Source organism: Colias eurytheme, chromosome 10 (genome assembly GCF_061535395.1).
Source record: "Colias eurytheme isolate Ceu_HAF_F1 chromosome 10, ilColEury1 Martin Lab GWU primary, whole genome shotgun sequence".
In the NCBI taxonomy this organism is placed as follows: domain Eukaryota; kingdom Metazoa; phylum Arthropoda; class Insecta; order Lepidoptera; family Pieridae; genus Colias; species Colias eurytheme.
Genome location: NC_142989.1, coordinates 2,471,366 through 2,499,214, shown reverse-complemented (window position 1 = coordinate 2,499,214; position 27,849 = coordinate 2,471,366). Strand labels below are relative to the sequence as shown.

General features: G+C 33.0%; 2 protein-coding genes across 2 annotated transcripts; both read left to right on the top strand.

Annotated features, from left to right (window-relative positions):
• The first annotated feature begins 1,519 nt into the window (after nt 1–1,519).
• LOC149905043 (arylsulfatase B-like) lies at nt 1,520–16,386 on the top strand. The gene is made up of 8 exons (XM_090106603.1): nt 1,520–1,679; nt 3,678–3,780; nt 10,201–10,360; nt 13,203–13,429; nt 13,523–13,631; nt 13,830–13,982; nt 14,121–14,786; nt 15,863–16,386. Exons 1-8 carry the CDS (start codon nt 1,657–1,659, stop codon nt 16,231–16,233), a joined length of 1,812 nt encoding a protein of 603 aa, XP_089962729.1. The 5' UTR covers nt 1,520–1,656; the 3' UTR covers nt 16,234–16,386.
• Nucleotides 16,387–20,561: 4,175 nt separating this feature from the next.
• On the top strand, nt 20,562–27,452 carry LOC149905042 (arylsulfatase I-like). The gene is made up of 7 exons (XM_090106465.1): nt 20,562–20,683; nt 23,051–23,210; nt 24,266–24,492; nt 24,789–24,894; nt 25,227–25,379; nt 26,299–26,967; nt 27,161–27,452. The coding sequence occupies exons 1-7, from the start codon at nt 20,585–20,587 to the stop codon at nt 27,373–27,375; spliced, it is 1,629 nt and encodes a 542-aa protein (XP_089962591.1). The 5' UTR covers nt 20,562–20,584; the 3' UTR covers nt 27,376–27,452.
• The last annotated feature ends 397 nt before the right edge of the window (nt 27,453–27,849 follow it).

Genomic DNA, 27,849 nt, shown 5'->3' with positions numbered 1-27,849 from the left:
TATTTTATACCCGTGGCCGTGCGATGCCGGAGGCCGGAGCGGGCCGCTATATTTTTATACCTATACAACGTTCACAATTTTTCTGTAGTGTATTTAGTACTAGCTGCTCCGCGCGGTTTCACCCCCGTGGCTCCACTCCTGTTGCCCGTAGCGTGATGAAATATAGCCTATAACCTTCCTCGATAAATGGGCTATATAACACCGAAAGAATTTTTCAAATCGGACCAGTAGTTCCCGAGATTAGTGCGTTCAAACAAACAAACAAACAAACAAACTCTTCAGCTTTATAATATTAGTATAGATCAGCATTGCACCCGTGCGAAGCCGGGGCGGGTCGCTAGTAATTGTATAAATTAAATTTATTCGTATATGTTATCAGAATTAACCATAATAAGTAATTATCTGCATTATACTGGATTGATAGTGCTATTTTTTATACCTACTATAAAATCTAGACATTTAAAGATGACCTCAGCGGAGATATGGAACATCCGAAAAATATTATGTCATTAAGTATTTACTGCTGTTAAAAGTTTTAATGCTTTCTGCGTAAACCTTGCTGACACTGAACAATTTTTATCAATGAACAACGTTACGAAAAGTGATGAAATCGTTTTCGAATTGCACTTATACCGTTAGAAAATTTAGTGTCTCTATAATATTTTTTAGATCAAGGTCCATTTCGTAGTAAGTATTCTTTGGTGAAAAGAACAATTGATTGTGTTCTGTGAGTTAATTCTCCGTAATCATGAAACATTAAGCAATTTTAATACGATAATAGGAAAAAATGTTCACAAGTAAAGCACCATGAACAACGGCACTTTTGCACCAGATACCTATTTTAAATGAAAATACATTTTTTGAGGTTCTCTTCAACTTAAAATTTACTTCTAATACTGAAATGTTATGACGTAGGTTCCTCTCAAAACCTTGACTATCAATTTCTTATCTATCTTCTATCATTTTTCTCTACTTCTCCAAATATTTTATCGTCTTTATTTTTTATATAGTTATAATTATAATAAAAAAATATTAACAATCTCAATTCACTAACGAACTCTAAAATTCTTGAAAAAAAAATGTCGAGCTATTTTTAAAAAAATAGCTCGACAATTAAGAATGTTATGGTTTGCGTCATAGGGTTACTTAAACATTTTTAATTGTTGTTCAGAAAATAAATTCATTTTTAAATTTAAATTGTTTTAATAAAACTGATGATTTTAATATTTCACGAATTTGCACTAATTGGTCAATTTGAAACATGTTTCGGCAGAAAACAAAAACTAGTTAAAATGCTAGGCTAAGTTTAGATGCTAGACGGTTTTTGACGATATAAAATTTGCAATTTCTAGTATTTGGGTGTAGCTATACGCAATGTGAGATAACACAGTAACGACTTCCCTACAGTATCTACCGAAACTAACGCGTGCAAATAAACGCCGCATTAAAAGACAAATGACTTATAAAGCGACTATTAACAATAGCGTATATCATTTTGCAATTGTAAGTTCTCCACCTTCGCTGCTTTACTTTTGTATCTTAGTGGCAGGCGCGCGAGCAGGTCCTAAAAATTATCGACATTGTTACAAAATTCGCGAATCGAAAATGTGCCGCGTTTGATCTAGTGCATGTACAGATAATATACATTCATACAAAATGATACTAAGATTTTTCGATTGGTAAGTCATTTGCTTTCATTAATCAATATGGGTGCTCCTGCCTCCTCTTATTCTTAATTTAGAACATAAACTTTAAAAGGTTAAAATTTTGCAAAAAATAAAAATGCTAATTTATCTCATACTCATGTACCTATGTTTGAGATTTTTTCGTACATGTAATCTTTCATTTCCAACAAAACCAATTTAACTGATATCAATTTTTACACATTATAATTTTAATCATATTAAGTATGTAGGTAACTTATTAATTATAGCAATATATAGGATCACTGTCGGCAATGTAGATATTTTAAGAAATAAAATTAAAAGTAGGTCATTTTGATTTTTATTTATAACAAACAATTAAATATTGTAAAGCAAAATTTATTGGCTGTTTCTACAAGGAGTCCTTTAATTGAAGATTATCACGAAATGTAAAGAACAATAGTTTGATGTGAAACAATGAATAACTTTGTTACTAATAAACTGGTGTTATAGGAAGTATATTAATTTAATCGAAAATTTCAAAAGTTTAAAAATGTTATTGTAGTTTAAAAATGTTAATTCCCAGTGCCCACTTGAGGTGTTCTGAAGGTTTGCACCAGGAGAGTCAAGAGACTCCAACTTCAGACTTTGGCACCCCCCAGAATTTGTCGCCCTGGGCCATCGCCCCCTCTCGCCCCCCTAACGCCGGCACTGGGTATTCCCGTGAATAGTTTCCAAGATTTTCGAATTCAAAATTCTTCACTAGAAGATATACCTACCACATACACAATCAGTTAAAAAACTAAATTAATTAGACAAAAAATGTCACTAAATTAACGTCACAAATCGGCCTTCCATACTATTTTCCAGTGAATTTTCAATGGGAGCCGCGACAAATTTGATTTATTGACGCGACATCCTCGTTCTGAAAATTAAATGCCCTTTCTATTGAATGTTGTGTTTATCGTCCTTTATTGGATGTACTATATTATTACCAGTTACCAAAGATAGCATAATACTATACTAATTAATACGTAGGTGCTCATACGAGAAAGAGTTCTTCCACATTCAGTTTAGAAATTGGTACACGTAAATGATATTATCTACATAAACTGCTCAATTAGTCTTAATGTCATATCCTGAATATGTAAGTATTATGTGCATTGTTTCTGTTTTATTGTCGCACCTCGAATATTTTTTTATGAATAAGGTTGCTACTGGCTGCAATAAAAATAGCACTTTATGTTAATTACAATCAAGCATATAAGACTAATAACATGAATATATATTCTATGCTAATAACTAATAAGTAACTTTAGTCTTTATCTTTACCTAAATTTCTAATTTTCTAGTTAACTAACAATCATTTTCGTGTGATTTTTTTAATAAAACACCAACTTGACACGAAAGATTTTAAAGGTTTTACAGTTACATACTCAACATCTAATATTCTAAACTCTACATTGAGTCTGTATTCATATATTCTATGTTTTTTTTTAAATCATATGTTTAGGTATTAGAAATAAGTTCTTATTATTTTATTGTTATCATCCCATTTTACATATTAACTTGTAATTCAAACTTATGTGAAATACTTAACGATCCTTAAATTTTATTAAAATACTAGCGGTCCGCCCCGGCTTCACCCGTGGTACATAATATTTACGTTTTCTCTACATAAGAACCATCCTCGTACTTCAAGGAATATAATAAAAAAAGAATTATCGAAATCGGTTCAGCCGTTTTCGAGTTATGCGCTTACCAACACATTTTGCGATTCATTTTTATATATAAGAAGAATAGAGTCTAAACTTATATTATGCTTCGCCGCGGCCGTTGGGAATCATTTCAAATTCTGTATGCTAAATAAAGTGCACTGAGTGGTAACTCCGATGTACATCGCATTTTGAATGTTATGATACTACTCTACAATTTTCGTTCAATCATAGTTCAATCGTGAAATATATTGATCAATTGATCTATTGTTTATATTTTTGATTCTGTTAATGCTGATATTTTTTTTTATAATTTTAGGCAAAAATGGTGGTTACTCCTGGGATTTTTTTCTGTATCAGCCAGCGATTACAATCAACCATTCGAACAACCCAACATACTTTTTGTAATGGTTGATGATATGGTGAGTTTATATAACATTTTGTTTTTTACTTGTTCGATAGGTAATAAAAACATAATGCTCTGATATTACCTACTATAGATTACTATCTATATATGATATGAATTAAAATATAATCGTAGGCAGGAATTCAATATAATACCTAACCAAAATACCTTACAATAAATATATTTAATTTATGTAAACCAACACACTCTACAATTTACTCTTTCATGATGTGAAAATAACGTATCCATTAATCGATTTTACAAAAAGTTGTTGAACAATCACTTGCTTCAATCGCCAGCACCAGTGTTTTAAATTTTTACAAAAAAACCCTACTTATGTTCTAAGATCTGTCTCTATCAGTTTCATGTTGGTTTCAAGTAATTACACCCAAGGCAGAAGGAGAAATAAACTAGTGATTTACCTTTAAAATTGAATACTTTTTTATCAATTTTATCCATCAGGTTGTTATTAAACCGTTTTTTTAGAATGAATTGTAATAAGTTATGATTGAAATCGGTAGAATAATTGAAGCGAATTTTGAATTATAAAAATACATTATAATATTCAAATTATATAAAGTGTTATAAAGTAGATCCGTCGAATTTAATTCCGTTACTAATTAAATATGCGTGTAACGGTTTTTTATTTATAATCTATGTAAGTATAGTAGTAGATAATAGAATTTCGCAATTAAATTTACACTCTAGTGCGAATTAAATAAGAGTAATTAATATTATAATCATTGTACTTACCTATTTTATTATGTATTTTTATTGTTTTGGAAGGTAACTGAACTTATTACAGTAAGGTGTTTCATCGTTGTTAGTCATAGTAATATTATTATAGCATATTATAACTTTTTGTTTATGCCAGACCATTTTCTTTACATATTGTGTTCTAAGCTTCTAAGCTCTTTCTGACCCCAAAAATGTTCACTAAAACGCTTGTCTAGCAATTATGCAAAGAGGTGTGTTAAAAGTTTATTCACTGAAAACAATCATTATTATAATCTTCAAATTAAATATTTTTCATGATCATGAAAATAAGAGATAGGTTTTTTTTTATATAAGATTGTATGAATAATCGTATCTTCTATTGTAAATTGTACCTAACTGTTCCGCTACGTTACACAGAGGCTAGCAGATTATTTTACAACGAAAAATTTCCATATACAGGGTGTCCCACTATTGGTATACTAAGCGCTAAGGAACTTGTAGTCTTGTATACACTGAAAACGTAAAAACTACTTAAACAACAAAATTACGCCAAAAAATTTTTGCTTAATTTTTCCGTAAAATCCATGTTTTCGTCTCTAGCTTCGCGCTGCCGGCCTATACCGCTTTGCTAATGTGAGCATTTTGTCTATGAAAACATAATTTTAAGCGATAGTTCACGTGTGGGTGGCAAAGTTGAGCGGGTTGCTTGTTAGGGGTGTACACATAGAGTTTTAAGAATTCATCTATTTGTCAAAAAAATTCGTCTGGAATTTTATAAGTATTTTTTACGTACTCAGCGTATGCAAAACTATAACCTCCTTGGGGCTTAGTATACCGTTGCTGGGACATATATTACGATATACGCAAAAAATTACCAAGTCTCTATAATTAATGTACCCAGGATAATATTGTAATAGCAATGTCATTATCTTTGTCAAGAGTACCGTTGATTACGCGTTGATTACCTGCTAGCACGTACACGCATTGCTCTGTAGGTCATTAGGTAATCTAGTTACCTACTCACTAAATCCTAAACAAATCAAAGTAATTCCATTACCTAGACTATGTACACAATACATCTTAAATGACTGAAAAAATAATTGATGCAGAAACACGCCTGGGGCCGAATAGGTTCCATAAATATTTTTAAAGTTCTACACTTGTAAGTAATTGACTGTAAGGACATTTTTTTCGTAGGTACCTATTTGTTCATGAATTTAAATAGAGCAATTAACAAATAAGAATCCTACCTATACTTACAAATAAAAAAATTAAATGAAATACGTAACTAACTAGATTGATTGTGATCAATTTAATTATTACATTTAAGTTTAGATTTAGTGAATGATTGTGTCGTTTCAAGCATTTTGAATGTGATAAATGATAATATACTCGGCATTTAAAAGCGATTAATATAAAAAAAAAATAGTATAGCCAAGCCACAGAATAAATTAATTTCGATATTATTCTTTGATAGTTTCTCAATATATATTACCTGCAAGTTTATCTTGATTACGTATTACAATATTGCATTGTTTTATTAGATATTTGCTCTGAGTTATACTTATTTTAATGCAAAATATCGCTAATAGAGCATTTAGCGAAACAAATTAGCTTTCAAAGGGCAAATTGAATGCAGAATAATTATTGCTTTTCAACAAAAAAATACAACTGAATAAAATTTCACTTTAGATAATATCATCATAAAAATGCATAAATTTTATTTAAAATGAAAATTGCTCGCTAACATTGTTGTTTAACTCCCTGAATTCCAATTTTCTTTAAAAATAATTGGTTTCGTATAGAGATAGTATGTTTTCAGACAATAATTGTGTCAAAAGAATGTTCATGAGATAATATGTAGCGGAAGCAATTTATTTTAAAATTCGTATAAAGTCGATTTCACATACTTAATTTTCAATAAGATAATAACAAAGCTGCTATTGTTAAAACCTTTTGTAAATATATATTTAGTTCATTAGATACTACTTATCTATTCAAATGAGTCACAGAGGAAATTACTATGGTCATAATATATTATGTATCTTGAATCCTCCTCATATCCTATCCTAGTACCTACCTTAACCACTCTATGAGGCAGGACCTTACCTATGAAATATTTAGTAACATAATTCTCATGCAATTAAAGCCAGGAGATAACTCTGTTCAGAAGTGTAGATATGTAATCGAGACCATTGTCATTAAAAATCCACGACCTACACAATAGATTTACATATTCTATCAACTACATGCATAATATTTACTTACTTCATATGAGAGTAATTAGTAATTACATTTATGATCGGTATAATAAATACATTTCTGATAGTAATCTGACTATATCATCTTCGTTATAGCTGTCAGTGTAATCCAAGTCCTTCTAATAAAAAAATTAACTAAATGTGTATATATTATATTTTATGTTCTACTTTTGTCGTATTTTTTCTGTGAAACCATAGTTTCAATGTTGGTCGGTAGTGTACTTGTATGTAAAAAACGGTAGGTGAAAGACCGTGAACAATGTTTGTAATATTACATTCACAGATTACAATATTGGTGCAACTATCTCGAAGCAATTTTATGTTCCCGCGTTTATAACAATGCTTTGTTGCAAGACTTAATAAAATTGTTATTTGATTAATTTCAATGTGATAAAATATTACCTTCTATTACCAATTGTACCTAGTAAAGTAGTTTTACGAAAATGTTGTGTTTATATTTTAATTATTTATTTAATTGCTAAATTAAGAAAGTTTTCCATCAAAATAATCGTTAAATTATATAAAATATATTAATTTATTATTGCAAAAATGGCAGAGCATATGATAAAGATACAGTTACATGTACATTTAAATTCAAAACACATGTGGAAGCTAATTTAAAATAAAACTGGTTTGCCATTTTCCTTATTTACAATTAAATTTTAATTATTCTTTTGTATGGATGTGTAGTTTACATACGAGTAGCATAAAAATCGTTTTCTCTGTCTCTAATCTCTATGTCGATATGATGTTTAAATCTTTAAAACCACGCAACGGAATTTGATGTATTTTTTATAGATAGAGTGATTCAAGAGGATGGTTTTGGATATAATTTATTGGGTTTTAGACGAAGCGAGCGAAGCCGCGGGCGGAAAGCTAGTAACTAATAAACGCTAAATGAAATGCTTCAGAAAGGTATCGTTCATAATAAATGTGTACATTTTAATACAGAGGATAACTTTCTAGATAACCTGATAGCATGACCGCTATAGCCTCATTGTAGTTTATAGTTTCACACAATTCGCAACCAGACACCATGGTGAAGACCACGTGTAGGTAACTCTTAGTCTTTAAAAATAATTCTTATTTCGTAGCGGGTCTGTGGAACTTTATTCTCAGACTTTATATTACTTCTAATGTTGATAATGTCTTACTAAATCACTTATGAACTCATTTACTTCTTTCTCATTGACCTACTCTATGCACATCTTTATATAAGAAAAAACTTCAGCTTTGTCAAGGTTGACACGGTATAAAAAATAGCCTATGTAACTCCAGAATAGTGTAGCTTTCTGTTGGAAAAATAATTTTCATTACCATGATGTCATTGAATAAAATATGAGAGTGCTATAGATCGTCGAGCGCCATCACATTCCTGGAAGACATCATGGTAACCCCGAGAACTTCCAAAGTTACTCCGTGCAAACATACAAAGATAGATACTATAGCCACCTATAGCTCTTTGTAGTATTAATAATTAGTAGGTATAGACTATAAAACGCAAAACCACAGATTTTTACGTAAATGTAGAGTTGGGCGTCATCTAGTTTCCAAATATTCATTAGTATACAAGATACAAGTTAAAATGCGAGACGCAAAACAAGACGAATAACTTAAATAAACAACGGTCCTTTACTTTATTGCTTTAATAACGTATAAGGTACTTCTGGTGAAAAGTAGTCTATTTACTAAGCTTTGTCTCTCGAAAAAAATACTAAGCGAATGAAAAACACTGTCCTATTTAGGATGTCATCAATTTTAGGCTAAAACCTACAGTTAAGGCATTTTCTATTTTTCATTTACAAAAGTTAAATTAGGTATATGCAAATCGTTGGTACTTAACCACTAATGATGATAAGTTTGTTTGACAGTCTAGTAAAACAAACAAGGTATGTTGATGACGATTGACGAAAGGTATTTAATTGAATATTGAATTAGAATTCATTCGAATATTATAATAAATTTATTGTTATCACCCGAAATAATATTAAAGAAGATCGGTTTTACAGAGCAATTCGGATATTGCCATCTCTCTAATTTATTTTTAGTATTTCCATATTATAATCTCTATGTAGAGATAACATAATATTATGTGCCTATATTAAATTTATAGGACATTCATTATAAGGACAATGTACAATCTTATTTTTGTACATGTAAGAAAATTTGAGAAAAATGATAATATGATTTTTCAACCTAATTTCAAGTTCAATTTCAGCCATAATACATAAGCTTGCCAAGTAAAGTGCGCGTTTGTATCTATATAGTAAGTGTGTAATCGTGTATCAAATCATTTTATTTGTCACATGTCGTCGAACTTTCTAGGAACTGCTTGATTTAGGGTGCACTCACACACATCAGTCACCGTCACGGCACGTCACCGGACAGGATTAAAAAAAAATATGTATCAATAGTTCTAGTATGACTCTGTTCCCACACGACAGTCGCCGGCACGAAATCTATCAGTGACGTCACCGGTCAGGCACGTCAAATAATCTTTCCATACATGTATCATACTTTTATCCCCACTCACCCGGTGCCGTCACGTCTCAGTTCAGTCAGCGTCGTGCTACCGTCAATAATTGCTACATGTTCTCTATGGTGACATACGTCTAATCACTGACTAACCTGATGTATGTGTTCAATGATTCAGTCAAACCGGCGACGTGACTGACGGACAACATGACGGTGACTGGTGTTTGTGGATACGTACACAAACCGTCACCGATCAGTCATCGGTGACTTGACGGTGACTGATGTGTGTGAGTGCACCCTTAGAACGATATTTTTATTTCAGTATGATAACTTGCAGATAAATTGACAAATTACAACTGTTTACGCAACCCAGGCCTTGACCGATACGTCATAATTTCTGTAATCAATATATTTATATGATTGTTATATCAAAATCTGTCTGTATTATACCAATAAAAATGTAAAAGGTCAAATTCTGCACTCATATAATTAGAAGAATTTTCTAGATTTTTCTTTTTAATAGATAGAAGACAAATCTACGACAAATTTGTGTTTCTGATAGTCTTGCTGTCTATACGTATCATGCAAATGTTGTAGTCAAACATGCTTTGGAACGAATGGCCAGCTCATACCGCGGAAGGTACCGCTACTATGCTCCCCTTCCAGTACTATCCTTTATTTCCATCATCAATCCTTTCCGTATCCCATATCTTTAAAAGTCGGTAATCCATTTGTAGTGGCGTAAGGACTTAGCAAGTAGTCTTACGCCAGAAAATTTTCATGGTATCGGGCGCCCCACCTTTTTGCCGACTGTGGCATAAAAAACATCATGACCGTATAGTACTTTTATTAAGACAACACTACCGAACGGATTTTTTGAAGTTTGGTATGCTTAGAGTCCGTTAGATAAGGGATTCCCTTGGAGAGAGATATGAGTAAAAATTTGTACATTTTTGTAACATGTATGTGTTTTATATTTTCAGGGTTGGAATGACGTATCATACCATGGCTCTGACCAGATTTCAACGCCTAATTTAGATGCTCTAGCGACTAGTGGTGTTATTTTCAAACAGTATTATAGTGAAGCCATTTGTACTCCCGCCAGAACAGCACTTCTCACTGGGAAATATCCAATGCGACTTGGTATGAGCTTTTTTACTCTTAGCACAGAATATATAATAATACTACCTTATCTTCGTTTTATTGGAAAATGCATGATTTTATGAATATTCTAGAAAGTAATGGGGTATGCCTACTTTTTTATTATAATATTATTTTAAACTGTATTTTAAGTTTAATATCCGAAATGTGTACCTACTTACGATCAGACTCAGTAAGGTTTACTATTTACCAATCGAAATTGCTAATTAGTTTTTAGTAGATATGTATATCCAAAATATGTAACAATTTTTAAGTGAAGAAACGGCTACAGTAAACTTAAATAATAACAGAATAAAAAGGTATTGTGCGGCTGAATAAGAATTTTGCTATAAAATTTTTGTGAGGCGCTATATTTTCATACCTTCTATGACATGTAGTATATAATTTATATTTTTGGTTTTATGGTATTCAAATGCTTTATAAATATAAATTTATAAAGAATAGAAAAAATTCGATCACGAGGCGGGACTCGAACCCGCATCCTTCGCGCCATTCCGGGGCGGATGCCTCACCAACTCAGCCACTCGTGACCCGCCCGAGTGATCGAATTTATTCTATTCTTTCAGTTTTATGTGTCTGAAGGGACACACCGCGCGCCATCTATTGAGATGATTAACAACCATTTCAACCAATATGAAGCACTTTTCAGTGAATACAATATTGTAACGATGGAACACGACCTTTTTTGTTGAATTTATATTTTTGGTTTTATGGCATTCAAATGCTTTATAAATATAAATTTATAAAGAATAGAAAAAATTCGATCACGAGGCGGGACTCGAACCCGCATCCTTCGCGCCATTCCGGGGCGGATGCCTCACCAACTCAGCCACTCGTGACCCGCCCGAGTGATCGAATTTATTCTATTCTTTCAGTTTTATGTGTCTGAAGGGACACACCGCGCGCCATCTATTGAGATGATTAACAACCATTTCAACCAATATGAAGCACTTTTCAGTGAATACAATATTGTAACGATGGAACACGACCTTTTTTGTTGAATTTATATTTTTGGTTTTATGGCATTCAAATGCTTTATAAATATAAATTTATAAAGAATAGAAAAAATTGAATAGAAAAGAAATAGAAAAAATGGAATGGCGCGAAGGATGCGGGTTCGAGTCCCGCCTCGTGATCGAATTTTTTCTATTCTTTATAAATTTATATTTATAAAGCATTTGAATGCCATAAAACCAAAAATATAAATTCAACAAAAAAGGTCGTGTTCCATCGTTACAATATTGTATTCACTGAAAAGTGCTTCATATTGGTTGAAATGGTTGTTAATCATCTCAATAGATGGCGCGCGGTGTGTCCCTTCAGACACATAAAACTGAAAGAATAGAATAAATTCGATCACTCGGGCGGGTCACGAGTGGCTGAGTTGGTGAGGCATCCGCCCCGGAATGGCGCGAAGGATGCGGGTTCGAGTCCCGCCTCGTGATCGAATTTTTTCTATTCTTTATAAATTTATATTTATAAAGCATTTGAATGCCATAAAACCAAAAATATAAATTCAACAAAAAAGGTCGTGTTCCATCGTTACAATATTGTATTCACTGAAAAGTGCTTCATATTGGTTGAAATGGTTGTTAATCATCTCAATAGATGGCGCGCGGTGTGTCCCTTCAGACACATAAAACTGAAAGAATAGAATAAATTCGATCACTCGGGCGGGTCACGAGTGGCTGAGTTGGTGAGGCATCCGCCCCGGAATGGCGCGAAGGATGCGGGTTCGAGTCCCGCCTCGTGATCGAATTTTTTCTATTCTTTATAAATTTATATTTATAAAGCATTTGAATGCCATAAAACCAAAAATATAAATTCAACAAAAAAGGTCGTGTTCCATCGTTACAATATTGTATTCACTGAAAAGTGCTTCATATTGGTTGAAATGGTTGTTAATCATCTCAATAGATGGCGCGCGGTGTGTCCCTTCAGACACATAAAACTGAAAGAATAGAATAAATTCGATCACTCGGGCGGGTCACGAGTGGCTGAGTTGGTGAGGCATCCGCCCCGGAATGGCGCGAAGGATGCGGGTTCGAGTCCCGCCTCGTGATCGAATTTTTTCTATTCTTTATAAATTTATATTTATAAAGCATTTGAATGCCATAAAACCAAAAATATAAATTCAACAAAAAAGGTCGTGTTCCATCGTTACAATATTGTATTCACTGAAAAGTGCTTCATATTGGTTGAAATGGTTGTTAATCATCTCAATAGATGGCGCGCGGTGTGTCCCTTCAGACACATAAAACTGAAAGAATAGAATAAATTCGATCACTCGGGCGGGTCACGAGTGGCTGAGTTGGTGAGGCATCCGCCCCGGAATGGCGCGAAGGATGCGGGTTCGAGTCCCGCCTCGTGATCGAATTTTTTCTATTCTTTATAAATTTATAAATTTATATGTAGTATATATATTAAAACTTTAATTGGGACTATTTTTTAATATTCCTTTCATAATAAAGTATATTTGTAGATTGTGGAAGTTAAAATTGTGCAAATATAATTTAAATAATTGTGCAAACGATACTAAATTAATTCCGTTTTCCTATAGAATATGTGCATAATAAAATTTAATAAAGAAATATTCACAAGCCTTTTGACCAGGGTATTAATAAAAAAACATTTGCATATGAAAATTATATTTCTCTGGAGCTCTGAACACGCATTGATATTTATAGTGCAACATATTTTCCCACATGATAAATCAGATTGTGTTTAAAATTTTCAGTTCTGTCCGTAAGCTACATATTTGATTTTAATAATTAGTCTCTGAGGAATATCAGACGAGAAATAACTTTGTAAGCATATATTTCAGGTATGCAAGGTATGCCTTTGTATAACTCCGAAGATCGCGGTATTCCGTTAACTGAAAGATTGTTGCCGGCTCGTTTGAAAGAGCGAGGTTATAAGACGCATTTAGTGGGAAAATGGCATGTTGGAATGTCTAAGAAAGAGTATTTGCCAACAAGTCGGGGTTATCACACCCACTACGGTATACGAGGTGGTTTTGTTGACTATTATACGTATAATAAAGTAGAGACGGTATGTATTTGAATTTGGTTTGAAGGTAATATTTTTGCTATAACCGTCTGTGATTTTAAAAGGATTTTTAAAGTAGTTTTATTTATTTTGTAGTGGCCTGATGGAAGATTGTTGTACGGATTGGATTTCTTTGACAACGATATACCCCAAACCACAGAGGAGCGCTATGTGGTAGATGCTCTGACAGATAGAGCAATAGAAAGTATATATAAACATTGAAGACCCTAACTCTAACATATTTTCAGTTTGATACATTAACATGCCATTCTTATTTTATATCCGTGACAAAAAGATTTGCATGTGTGTTTCAATAATGCTGTGGATGGCATGGCATTTTTTCATGATTAGGTATTTCTTTACAAATTATTTTGTTGGTGTAAAATGTTACTTTCCATTACAGTTATTCACAATCATAATACTTCATGCCCACTCTTTTTGCATTATACTTCGTGTGCTCCACACGCCGGCAACGCAGGGGGGGCGCTACAACCCCCTCTTAACTCGTATTTGGGAAACCGTCACATCGCTAATTCAGATAGACGACTTTATGCAGGTGCGTATAACATACAGAATCCTACATTGCCAGCTGCTTTTATTTAATACAAACATTTCAAGTGTACACAATTACACTTTGAAAGCTTTTAGCTTGGAACGTAGAATGTAAATATAATATATGGAACAAAATTTTCAGAAGTTGTCACGCATTTAGACTACAGTGTTGGAAGATTGGTGCGAGCATTGTCTGACAAAGGAATTCTTCATAATACTATTATTGTGTTTATATCTGATAATGGTGCTCCGACTGTGGGCCAGTTCAGTAATTGGGGAATAAATCTACCCTTCAGAGGACGAAAGCAAACTCCGTGGGAGGGAGGTGTTCGAGTACCTGCTTTTATTTGGCATGCATCTTTGAAACCCAAAGTTTATGATGGCTTAATGCATATCACTGATTGGATGCCCACATTGTTAGCCGCTTCTGGTGGAGAAATAGATGAAAAAATTGATGGTGTAAATCAATGGCCAGCAATACTGCAAGGACAGAAATCTCCAAGGAAGGAAGTTTTTATTGCTGTTGAAGATAGAAATACCGTTTACGCGGCATTCAGGGCTGGTGACTATAAAATTATTATTGGAAATGTGACTGGATTGGGGAACGGATATTATGGAGCCGAGTATTTAGCTAATAAAGCAGCACCACCTGATTACTTTTCTTCTCTCGTTACATCAGATGTAGCGAAGGTTTTAGAAACATTGGGAATTAATTACGACTATGGAGAGGTAATGTCTACAAGACGGGCGGCAATGGTTAAACAAATAGATCAAGTCAGGGACCAAGAACCTTGTTTACCGTCACCAAGTAAGTTTCGCCCTTATTTATATCATTCTTTATAATTTATGGCGCATAAATTAGTCATGAAAATAGCGTAAGAATTTCTCACAGGTCATAAAAAAATACTATTTTTTATGTTCTGTAATAACACAATGTTAAGAAAATTCAAAATTAGTGGTGAAAAATGATAAAAGAGTTGATTTGACCAAATCTTTTATTATTTTTTATTGTATTTAGATATTGTGAGATTAAAAATATTATCTGCAGAATGTTTTGTGATCCAGATTTCCTGAATCTACTATTGTCTGCCACTGTCCCAGAAGTGTTACAATTTTTGTTTTGATAAAAGAAGTGATAATAAAATGACCCATTTAGGGTGCACTCACACACATCAGTCACCGTCACGGCACGTCACCGGACAGGATTAAAAAAAAATATGTATCAATAGTTCTAGTATGACTCTGTTCCCACACGACAGTCGCCGGCACGAAATCTATCAGTGACGTCCCCGGTCAGGCACGTCAAATAATCTTTCCATACATGTATCATACTTTTATCCCCACTCACCCGGTGCCGTCACGTCTCAGTTCAGTCAGCGTCGTGCTACCGTCAATTGCTACATGTTCTCTAGCGTGACACACGTCTAATCACTCACTAACCTGATGTATGTGTTCAATGATTCAGTCAAACCGGCGACGTGACTGACGGACAACATGACGGTGACTGGTGTTTGTGGATACGTACACAAACCGTCACCGATCAGTCATCGGTGACTTGACGGTGACTGATGTGTGTGAGTGCACCCTTAACACACTTTACATTTTATAAAATAATAAAATACCAATTTTAGTTCACTTGACAGTTGACACCTTTACATTTTATAAATAAAATACCAATTTTAGTTCACTTGACAGTTGACACCTACTATCTACTTGAAATTTTCATCCAAACAATGCTCATAAACTTGTATAAAGTTATTTGATGCTAATTAAATAAAACGCCTTATGTGCATCATTACACATTTTTTTAAATAGGACCTAATTACTCACTATAGGAAAATAAAGTAAAAAGATGTAAACCAACTTTAATCCTTTCCATTTCAGCTCGCGGTTGTTTATACAACGTCCAGAAAGATCCTTCCGAGAGTCACAATCTCTGGTCTCGAGGGCAAAAAATTACAGCCTTGTTAACTATAAGGTTACGAGCTCTCTGGTCAGATTTGCTCAGGCGTGGTGCTCCTAAATTGGATGACGAAGCCGACCCTGCTAATTACAATTATATATGGTTACCATGGATAGACAGTAATACAAGTACAAATGAACTTAGTAATTATAGCGGGAGTGTAAGAAACGCAAATTTACTTACGTACAGCAGTAACGTTTACAATTATACTTTATCAAGTAATATTACTGGTTGCGAGAGTACTCATGGTTTTCGCAACTTCATATGCCTCTTAAGGAGCGTGTTCAAATGAAAGTACAATTATTATAAGACTATAAATGTTCACTAAGTTAAATTGTGAACGTTTGGCATTTAAGTATTTTTTATTTTATACTAGTACCTTAAAAATGACAACAGTTTGTGATTTTTTTTTGTGTGTGTTTTTTTAATAAAGTTGACATTTTTATATGGACTTTTATTTCAATTTCCCTTTATTCTTTTTATGGAATACATATGTAAGGACTCAACTAAAAAAATATAATCTCCCGAATACCACACGAGCTTCAAAATTATCTGGCATTTCCCTCAAGGTTCCCTGCAAACAAATAAAGTCGTCAAGTTTTTCAGGAAAAATCACTCGCGCTTCGCGCTCGTGATTTTTTAACCTTGACTAAAAACTTGACTCCTTCATTTGTTTGCAACGAACCTATCGGAAAATACCCGATAATTTTGAAGCTCTTGTGGTATTATAAGTGAAAATTCACAATAATCGAATAAAATTGATGGCTAGCTTATTTGAATCTGAGGGCCTATATAAATGGCGATCAATAATTGATAAACGAAAATGCTCAAGGAAAAATATGTATATAAATCAATCGTACCTAAATAATATATCACGTGACGAAGTCGTATCTTTTATTTAACTTTAAGAAATAGTTCTAGCGTAGGTAAATAAAAAAATCCTACTGTTACTGATGATACCAGTTGTCTGCCCGACCAATTACATTATAACATAGCTATTAGCTATGAACTTGTTTACAATTTGTATCCCAGTATGATGTATCCCAACCTAATACATGAATGTTATCAAATCATATTGAGTGATAAACGTTAACTATTATCTAATCCGAGAGGGTTGGTTACACGTTGAAATAGCAGACGAGCTCGCATAAGTAGTTTTAGTTCCTTGTTGAGTTCCATATTGTATGAACTTTGGCGGTTGATCCTGGTTGTGTTGATAAGAGGATCCAAATTTCTGTAAAATCTGTCTATCTACGAATATTTGGCCACTGTTTATTTATTATCTATACATATTTACATATATGTATATAAAAATGAAACCCGTTTTCCTTGGTCACGGCATCACGCGTGAATGGGTGGACCGATTTCGATAATTATTTTTTTATTATATTTCTTGAAGTACGAGGATGGTTCTCATGTAGAGAAAACGTAAATATGTACCACGGGCGAAGCCGGGGCGGACCGCTAGTGCTTATTAAACTGAATAATGTTTTGCCATACTAAGAGTTTAGTGAGTACAGAAGTTTAGTTTTTCTTCCTTGCATATTATAATAAAAACTAATTTTTCGAGTACGGAAACAGAGATAAGTAATCAGAAAAAAAAGATAATCAGAAATAAACATATCTCGTACCAACTTGACCGATATCAAATATATTATCTACAAGGGGATAAATAAGAAATAAATAAGATGGATACCAAAAAAATACATGTGGCCACTCTAAAAATTTCATAAGATTTCATTATTTCACTAAGAAATCTTAGTTATGTATCTCACTAAGAAATCTTAGTTCTTACTTTCTGTAGTCAATATTTTTATATCAATCAGGATATAAATATTGATTTGATAACTTGTTGACTTTCACTAATTGCTTCTGCAGTAAAATCTGCGTATTATACTTAATAATTGATAATAAATATATATAATTACGTAATTAAATTTAACTTTACGGTAGTAAAGTTGTAAAGCTGAAGGAACTTCTGGTAAAAAGCAAACAACTAAAAATCAAAGCATACCTAGGAGTAATGCAGGCAACTTCAACAAATTAAAAATTATTTATGCAACGTTAACTACAAATATAAATTAAAAATAAGTATTCATAAATCTAATTAAGTGCTCGTTCCTTGCCGATACTTAAATGGGACGACTGCCAACATCCATAAAAGAAAAATGGATAGTAAACTATACTTCGACTATCAGTATAATGTCCTAGGTATCTAGGTAATTAGAAGATACATAACTACATATTACCTTACTAAAAAAAATACAGGAAATTGAGTCGTACGTATTTTATCTTCAACTGTTTTTTTTTCTCTGAATTTCTTCAGAACAGCGTGCTATTTGACAGAAGTCCTTGCAATTGTCGACATACATTGCTGATCTATTAACTATTTATGTATATAGGTCATAACTCATACATAGTTCTTGCAGAATGTAGGTCAGTTGTACACTATGAATCAAATTAGAAGTAGGTATATCTGTTAGTTTGAACGATGCTGCAGTGAGTGTATAGACTATATTATAGATTTATTTACCTAAATACATAGTTATATAAAAAGATTATTATAAATAATAATTGGTACCTATTTGACATGAAACTTTTTCTAAAAAGATATTTACTTAGCCCATCAGATAAATGAGTAATGTTTTATTTATGAGTTATAGTACGAATAAATAAATTAAAAACTCCAATTTATTTAACTCTATATTGGTCTAACATTGATAATCTACATATAAGGTATATAAGGAAAAGGTTTGAAATAAATAAAAAATGTAGAATCAGAATTAAAGCAACACTCAAATTTATCCCAAAATATCTCAAATTTATGCAAATTATAAGGAAAACTGATCAACATACTTAAACCTATTTAATCTTAATAAGTACATTTTACGTAAATTAACACTGGGTATTTGAAGTTCATCACTCAATATTTTTCTTGTAAGTAGTAGTGATAAAACCGGGCAAGTGCGAGTCGGACTCGCGCTACGAGAACAAACATTTTTTTTTATAATGTTATTTCAAATTTATGCTTTTAGCAATTTTTCTTTTATCTGTGCTATAAGACATTGCTTTTTACCAAATTGCAAAACTCTTTGTTCACGGAAAGCATCCTGTAGATTTTGTTTCAATTGATAATATCGAAATTTGCGAAAATTTGTAGCATGAACAGCCGTTCACTATACAGCCGTATCTTTTGATTTCGTTGGTACCTATATAAGTTTGATTTTCCACAGTTTCAATTGACCCTAGATTATTCAATACCTATAAATTTCTGCTTGGTAGGTACCTCTACGAGTTCCTGAGAAAAAGTGTCTTGACAGACAGTCAGATAGACAGACGGACAACAAAGTGATCCTATAAAGGTTCCGTTTTCTTCTTTGAGGTTCGGAACCCTAAAATCTACACTTACGTAACTTCTATTTTTAATACCAAAGCGTTAATGATCTATTCTAGTTATGAGTTATATATTTAACTACCTGTGCGCCGCGGTTTTACCCGCATTTCTCCGCTCCTATAGGTCTTTAGTGTGATGATATTATATAGCCTCCCTTCATAAATTGACAGGGAAATAATTTTACAAATCGCACCTGTGGTTCCAGAATAGTTCGTTCAATCAAGCAAACAATGAAACAAACTCTTCAGCTTATAAAATTAGAATAAATTGTTATTATATACGTCGTACGCAAATATAATTTCAAAAACTGTGTACTTGAAACACTTATTGTGTCCACAATTGGCCATTTTTCGTAATGTTACATAATTCTAAGGTTCTTGCGATGGTTTTTAATCTCTTGAAGGATCATGTCGTTATAACTTCTGCAGATGTATCTTTTACGAAATAATGGGTAATAAATATATTAAGTACTAACAGAAAATTATTAAAACTGTATTTATTTATTTAATTAGGTATGTTGAATGGCTTACAAACCCTGAATATAAATCTTTTTAATCGAGGGTATGTGAGACTGTTTTTGATATATTTTGCATTTTTTACACTGTAAATGTGTTGTCACTATATTTTTACACGTAATATACGTGTTATATATTTAATAATAAGTAGAAATATAAATTAAGATAGGTAGTAGAAAAGTTTATTTTTGCTTTCTATAATTTAAGGTCAAGAATATTATTGGGACCGGAAAATATAAAGATTAAAGTTAATAATTTGGGATCCACCTCCATTTTAGTTTTGTTAGTGTGTATAAGTTATTGTATTCTAAATACTCACTTTCAATCATCGTAACAACTGATAAATTAATTATATAAAAATAATTTATCGTCATACTAATATTATAATTATTTTCTGATAATTAATAATAGTTTATAATGCACTTAATTATGTCATAAAACCCTTGATTCGATTGCACAATCAATTCGTGCAAGCAAAGATTGTCTCTTATGTTGTCGGTCAGTATGTTTTTTATCAGTGCGAAAGACGCACGTAAGATATTATGTATAAGAAAATTTGTACATAGTTTATTTTAAAATTAAACTTATTTTTTAAAATTTATTGTATAGCTTTTTCATGATTTGGTTTCGTGGTTTGGTTAATGCTACGTATCTCTATTTATAATTATTTGGAAGAGTAAATACCTGCGTATTTATTTTGATACTCAATATAAAGATCTCAATATTAAAGGAAAATGCATTTATTTACATTTTGGTTGTGTTTAATTGTGTCTCAATTGAGTTTGAGTGGAGGCAGTCGGCCAAATATCGTACTAATTGTAGCTGATGATCTGGTAAGTAGAGTTTAGTATTAGATTTTTATTCAATTAATTTTAACAATAATTAATCTATGTATTTATATTTCAATTTCAATACCTCAATGCAATTATTAATTTTTCTGTCCTTGTATTGAAAATGCACTGTTTAAAACGATGTAGGTACGCCGCGTATGTTATATTTCGAATAGAATATCGAAAGGCCACATATAATATGATTTAATAAATTTTATCAGTATCATATTATCATATCATTAGAATCTTCAATAACAAACAATATACATAGGTAAAAATAAATCTCTTTTTCCTGATTTAGTTCTGAGTTGGACCAATTTCAGACCCTCATATTTTTTTGTTGTGTTTGTTAGTGTCAAGAGATGGCTTTTATGAAAGGATAAGTAATTATAATAAAATTTGTCAAAAAAATAAGAAATCTCAACGGCTATTTTTAAAAATACATGCGCGAATAAAATATGACTAACTATTTTTTAATTGAGCGACTAAGCAGAAAATATGAAGTTAGAACCATAAACTTAAACTTTTTATGATTTTTAACTGGGTAGTTTCTTAGTTGCCCGTGGCCCACATTTTAAGTTATTTTAACCAATAATAAAATGTCACATATTATGTAATAAGAAAACAAATAACGTCGAGAGCGTTTAGAAAGTGAAGTACTACTGGAAGTACTTATGTGATCACAATTGATTGTATATTGCGCAAAAAAAGGTACGCAACGTGCCGGGATTTTTTTATTTTATTTTACGCCAATTTATTTGTGTTTTATAACGATCGACTCTACAGTGTTGCTCAAATTAACAATTTGTCTACCGACACACAGTACGTAATAACATGATATAATTTATATAATAACTCTCTACTAATATTATAAAGTCTGCCTGTGTGTCTGTTACGAACGTTTTCATTCAAAACTAACAAATATAAAGCAGAGCACAGCTTAGAATACACACAAAAAGTTGAAACCCAAATATTGTAGATAAATACTAAACCCCTAACTTCATATAGGGGATGAAAGTACCTATGTATTTGCATTTGTGCATAGTTGGGGATTTCTTTCACGGCTAAAACCGCGAGTTACAGCTAATTTGTTATATACCTTAAGTTAAGTACCTATTTATACATTTCGCTGAATTTATTATTATTATGTCTCTCTCCATAATACACGGGTACCACCAGAAGGAAGATACCCGGTCCTTTGGAAGGCTTACGTGGGGACACAGGTCCAACACGCAGAGGCCCTTTAGAGAATTTAATGTGTTGTGGGACACCAGCCGCAGCCTGCCCATGACTGCACTATAGAGATACAGCCCTGGGCAGTCCGCGGCCAATGTAGGACTATTGCAGAAAAATGGAAATGAACAAAACTGGGTTATGGAAGGGGGTGTTAGATGGACTGGTATATTGGTTCTATGGGGACTATGGACGTCTGCCTTTTCAATATTAAAAATTGAAAATAATGGCAGACGGTGACTCGCCAGTTCGGTCGATGGGCTCCCAAAAAGGTTACCGAGAATGGCAACAAGGGGGCAACATCAGCTGAACGGCTAGGGGTGTAGAGAGGTGCGGCACCGGTTTCACCATCACGGGCCTTAGGGCCCGGAGCGGGTTTCCCCGCTATTACGCCATTAGACACTTCCACCCCCGAGCATATAGCTCTGGCGGCTCCACTCTGGACGGCCAACAAAGGCAAGCCAGAGGTGGGGGATCCTGAACCTCGTCATTGTTCACTCCGAACTGCCACTGGGACAGTCCAGAGGTGAGGACAGGGGCCTCCCCCGGGAGCGCTCGGTTCCCGCGGGGTCGCTACTCCCCGACACCTCGCCACAAGGTGCCATGCGGGGTGACTGACTGCACGGTTGGGATATCTATTGTAGATATGCCAACCGGGGGCGATGGGGTCGTCACATCCCTACGCCTTTTTATTATTATTATTATTAGCTAACATTAGCGCATTCTGTTTTGCATTGAAAAATATCCTTTATTTGACCTGCAGCATTATAATAGGTATAGGTAGGTACAAATACAATATCAAGACAAAATATAAAATTAAAAATGTATTAAGATTATGTCTCAACATTTCTTCGATTTTTATTTAAATGTCGGAATGTAAAGATTTTATTTTAGTATTTCAGTGGCAATATTATATGTGGAAAATTTTCAGTAAGCTCTCGTTATTGTTTGAATTGTTTTATTTTTATTGGAGAATCTTGAAGAAGATAAAACTTAGTAAATAAATATTCTTAGCTTTGGAATCATAGTTTAATTTGTTGTTTCAGTTTTGAGTGTTATTTTGTTTTAAAAAGAAATACTCCTGAAAATGTTCAAGAGCAATTTTCCGGTTTGTAAAGTTACACATTACTGTTTCAGGGTTGGGACGACGTGAGTTTTCACGGTTCAGACCAAGTGTTGACGCCCAATATAGACCTTCTGGCGTACACAGGCGTGGCCCTGGAGCGGTATTACAGCCATTGCATATGCACACCATCACGCTCAGCGCTGCTTTCAAGCAAGTTTGCCCATGTCACAGGTAATGCACCAATACATTTAGCTTTACACTGTGATTTCACTATAAAATCGAGCGCAAAACTTTACGCGAAGTTGCAGTCTGTTGCATGTAATTTAAAAGCGTTTAGTGCTAAAAAAATAACTTTACGTACTTATACTAAGAAAAATTGCACGAAAACAACATATAAAAACTGTATCGAATGGGATTTTTCTTTTACTCAAAACTAAAAATTACAAATGTGAAGAACAGAACAAATTATACCTATTAATAATTCTGGTGGAGACAAAAGTGAAGGTCTGGAAGATAGATCACCTACTGATCAGTAAAGAAAATCAATTAGTTAAACATAATACCTATGTAATTAGGCGTTATCTTATGTAACAAGAGAATAAGATTGTAAGCACTACAGTTGCATGTACTCTTAACATCACTAAATGTGATGATCATCTCTGCTTGCGTAACAAATATCTTCTTTAAGAACCTTTTTACTTACGAAATACTATATACATAGTTGTAAATTGAGTTTAGGTATTTAGTTGCAATTGCCTACAAGTAATAGGATGGTGCAAATAATAATTATCGAGTGACCACATTGCAGATACCTGTCACTAAAGCCTGCTCTCCTACGTGAATCTAGATTAATCTCTCTGTATTGATAGGGATTTGAATACTAAACTAGCCAAAGCTACGGTTTGTCTCTAAAATGATGAGAATTTGATATTTCCATCTATTTTCATATAGACCATCGATATGTGCTGTACTTTGATACTTATTTTCATTCATTCAGCTTCTTATAAATCATGTACCTAAGCATATATCGCAAAAACTAATTTATCGAAATACGCCCCAAAACTTGAGGGATTTCCGACTGTTGAGTTATAGTTTGTACATGAGTTGTCAAAAACTTATACACCTTTTTGGTGGATGAAATTCGCAATTTGCTTTGAGAATCGTAAAGTACAATCTACCAAGATTAGATCTCGTCTCGATTAGCGTGGATTACACAAGATGAAATTTATGCAGGCGCTTTTGAAATACGTGTTAGGAAAATGTTCAAGTTTCGTTTTGTATTTTAGGCATGCAAGGTTATCCTTTGACAAATGGAGAGGATCGAGGCTTACCCTTGACATTGAAAATAATGCCACAGTATTTTAAAGATTTGGGTTACACAACTCGTCTAGTTGGAAAATGGCATGTGGGTCATTCGCGGACAGAATATTTGCCAATGTCTCGAGGATTTGATAGCCATTTCGGACACAGAGGAGGCTACATTGATTACTATGAATATCTTTTGATGGAAAATGTATGTATATTTCTTTATTAAAGATGAAGTCATGGAAATTGTATTGATGTGAACAGTTGCATTTTGTATCAATATTTTGATAAATGTTAAGTAAAAGTTAAATGAATATAAATCTTTACCTTCCCACACCGATAAAAAGATTTATGTACGTTTCTGAGAACTTTAAAGTACTTGTGAGTGATTAAAAAAAAATTATTCGGATTTATAGACAGTCGACTGTACTATAGTAAATCTAAATACATAGATAACAATAAGGTAGTTTCAAAGTTATATTCTTTAGTCTTTTTTATTTATAGTGGAGTATTGGAGAAGTATCCGGATTGGATTTATACAGAAACATGACGCCGGCTTGGGACGAAAAGGGTTACGTAACAGACCTTTATAATGAAGAAGCCAAGTCAAGTGAGTTGTTATTTTACCATTTAAAGTTCACAAGGTCAATATTTAACAATAAATTTACATTTGAATTAGTTCTTAATATATAATACGGTGGTGGTCAGTGACTCTACTTTTGACCTGTCGAGATATAGAATAGGTATTTGCTTGACATATTAATCAAATTTTATACTCAATACATTAATTGCTGTTCAACTAAACGTGCCTCCATATGTACCTAAATGAAGGCTCTTTAACCAATGACTAAAATAAAATATTAATACTTACTTAATAATCAAACATAAAAATCGGTAGTAGTAAAGCTGTTTTTCAATAATAAGTTTTTTAAACGTTTTCAGTAATAAAATCGCACGATAAAGCACAGCCTCTATTCCTGATGGTGGCTCACAACGCGCCGCACTGCGCTAACGAAGGGGCACCCTTGCAAGCGCCTCCAGAAGATGTGCGTGCTATGCGACACGTGGAGTCCCCGAAAAGGAGGATATACTCGGGTAATATAAATATATCGATTATTTAATTAAAAAAAAAATATCACGTTAAAACAAAAGCCGCCCGAGACGCACGAGGTCTCAATCTGAACCGACATCTTTCGTCTTTCGTTTTATCGTGAAATAGATTTCAGGTTAAATTTTCTCGAGTTTCCAAAATGTTATAATTTCATTTAATAAAAGACTATCAAAAGTAAAATAAATTTACGTAAATAGATTCTAGGCAAATATGATTTACAAAGTTCCTCTTTTGTTTGTAGAGTTTTGATATTTCAGTTTCGAGAATCGAATTTCGAGAAAGATACCTAAGCGAATACCAGTCGAAAATAGTTTATTACACGTGTTTGGTTCAAGTAATATTATTTATAGAGGATGGCAATTTTCATGGAAACGAATTCATTCATAACTAAATAAGGAAGTAACTGCTTAATTAAGGATTTGTAAATAATAAATAGGCCTACATCACTTAGCTTCGGTTCAGGGACATTAGTAGATTAGTTCAAATCCTCAGCCTTAATACTTGACCCGTATAGATTATGTATGATAATATTAAAAGGTTTATATGACGGAGACTTAAATAATTTAGTAGGTCATTTATTGATAAAAATATATCTATGTACCTACTAATGTTTTTAGGGTTTTATATGTTGTTGTATTATATGTAGGTACCCAAAGTTTGTACAAACGTGTGCTTATATAAATAAAAAACTACGCTTAATTCTTGCAAATTTTATAAGAAAAATTTCTTGAATTTCTGTCCTGTTTGTTCCATCCAAAATTTTTTTGAGAAAGTTTTAGTTCAAAGTTTTTATTGAGGGCACTCATTGAGCTCTACAGTTAACGTTCAAAATACAGTTTTATATCAAAAAAATAATAACGTAGTTGAATTCCATTTTCTAAATTCTTCTTTTTATTTTTTCAGCTATGGTTAAAAAGTTAGATGACAGCGTAGGTGATATTGTTAAAACGCTACATGACAAAGGTATTTTGGACAACACAATTATTGCGTTTATATCAGATAATGGTGGAATAACATCTGGATCATCTGTTAATTACGCATCCAATTATCCTTTAAGAGGCCTCAAGTTAACTCCGTTTGAAGGAGGCATTAGGGTAAATGGATTGGTATGGAGCAGGAATTTAACAGGAGCGAATCACCTATGGAAAGGATATATGCACATAGTTGATTGGATGCCTACTTTGATACGGGCCGTTGGCTCGGATCCACCAACAAACATTGACGGTATTGACCTCTGGGACAATATCATATCGAACAAACCTTCCAAGCGAAATGATATATTCGAAATCGACGACTATACCGGTTTCGCTTCTATTATACATGGTGATTTTAAATTGATAGCCGGCAATGTGTTGACAAATTATAGCAATCACCAAGGGAAAGATTTCAGAGGGATTATAGGACATCCTCCGTCATATGTAGACGCAATTAAAAGAAGTAAAATATATTCTGTGATACGAGACTTGGAGATACCGTTCACGTTAAACGATACGAATTTACGCAACGACATTAAAATAGATTGTCGAACTAAAGAAACTTATAAAGATGACGAGATTTGCTATCCAAAAAATGGTAAGTCGATTTTATCAGATTTATTTTGACTTATATGATCTTAATTTATCCTGCATACACAGAACAATAAAGTCTGTGACCTGTAGACATCAATTTAAAGTTAGACGTTTTATTATGACGACCATTAAAATCTTTATCCTGTCTACAAATTCTTCAATGTCGTTATTTTAATTGACCTATTTCTGTGTTGCAGGAAAACATTGCGTATTCAACATAAAGGAGGATCCCTGCGAAACGAAAGACATATCGGGCACTCAGCCAGATGTCGCCAAAGAATTGTACTCTCGTTTACAAGTTGAAATTATAAGAACGATTCGGAGGCGAGTGCCCCTTCATAGAGATTTGAGAGCTGCGCCGAGCTTACATAATTATACCTGGACCACGTGGGCTAACGGAATCTCATCTTGAGTAATTAAGCATAAAACGTAATACGTTGATGTACATTTGTAAATAATTATCGGTAATTTTATGTTAGACATAGTTAAGAATAATAAATGATTTTTATATAATTATTGTATTTATTGTAGTCTTATTAAACCGTTATGAAATGTTCAGTTTGTTCTATTTTTGGATCGCTTTGACACAGGTTATTAAAATGTAATCGTAATTTAAAAAATAATCGACTATTTCCAGTCTATTAGATTAATTATATTCATTTCTATTTAAAAATATTGTAGCATTGAAAATCGATAAGCAAAACATTATGCTCATTCCCACAAGGGGGCACAGGACCTACTATATTAAGTGTACATCATGTCATCACATCAACCATGAACAATTTAATACCTACAAAGTCGAGCTTCTTAATTTTGCCACTCCTTGTTAAAGCTAAGAAGTTTGCCTGGTTCGCGGCAGGCACTTAACTGTTTGAATTGCTAATGA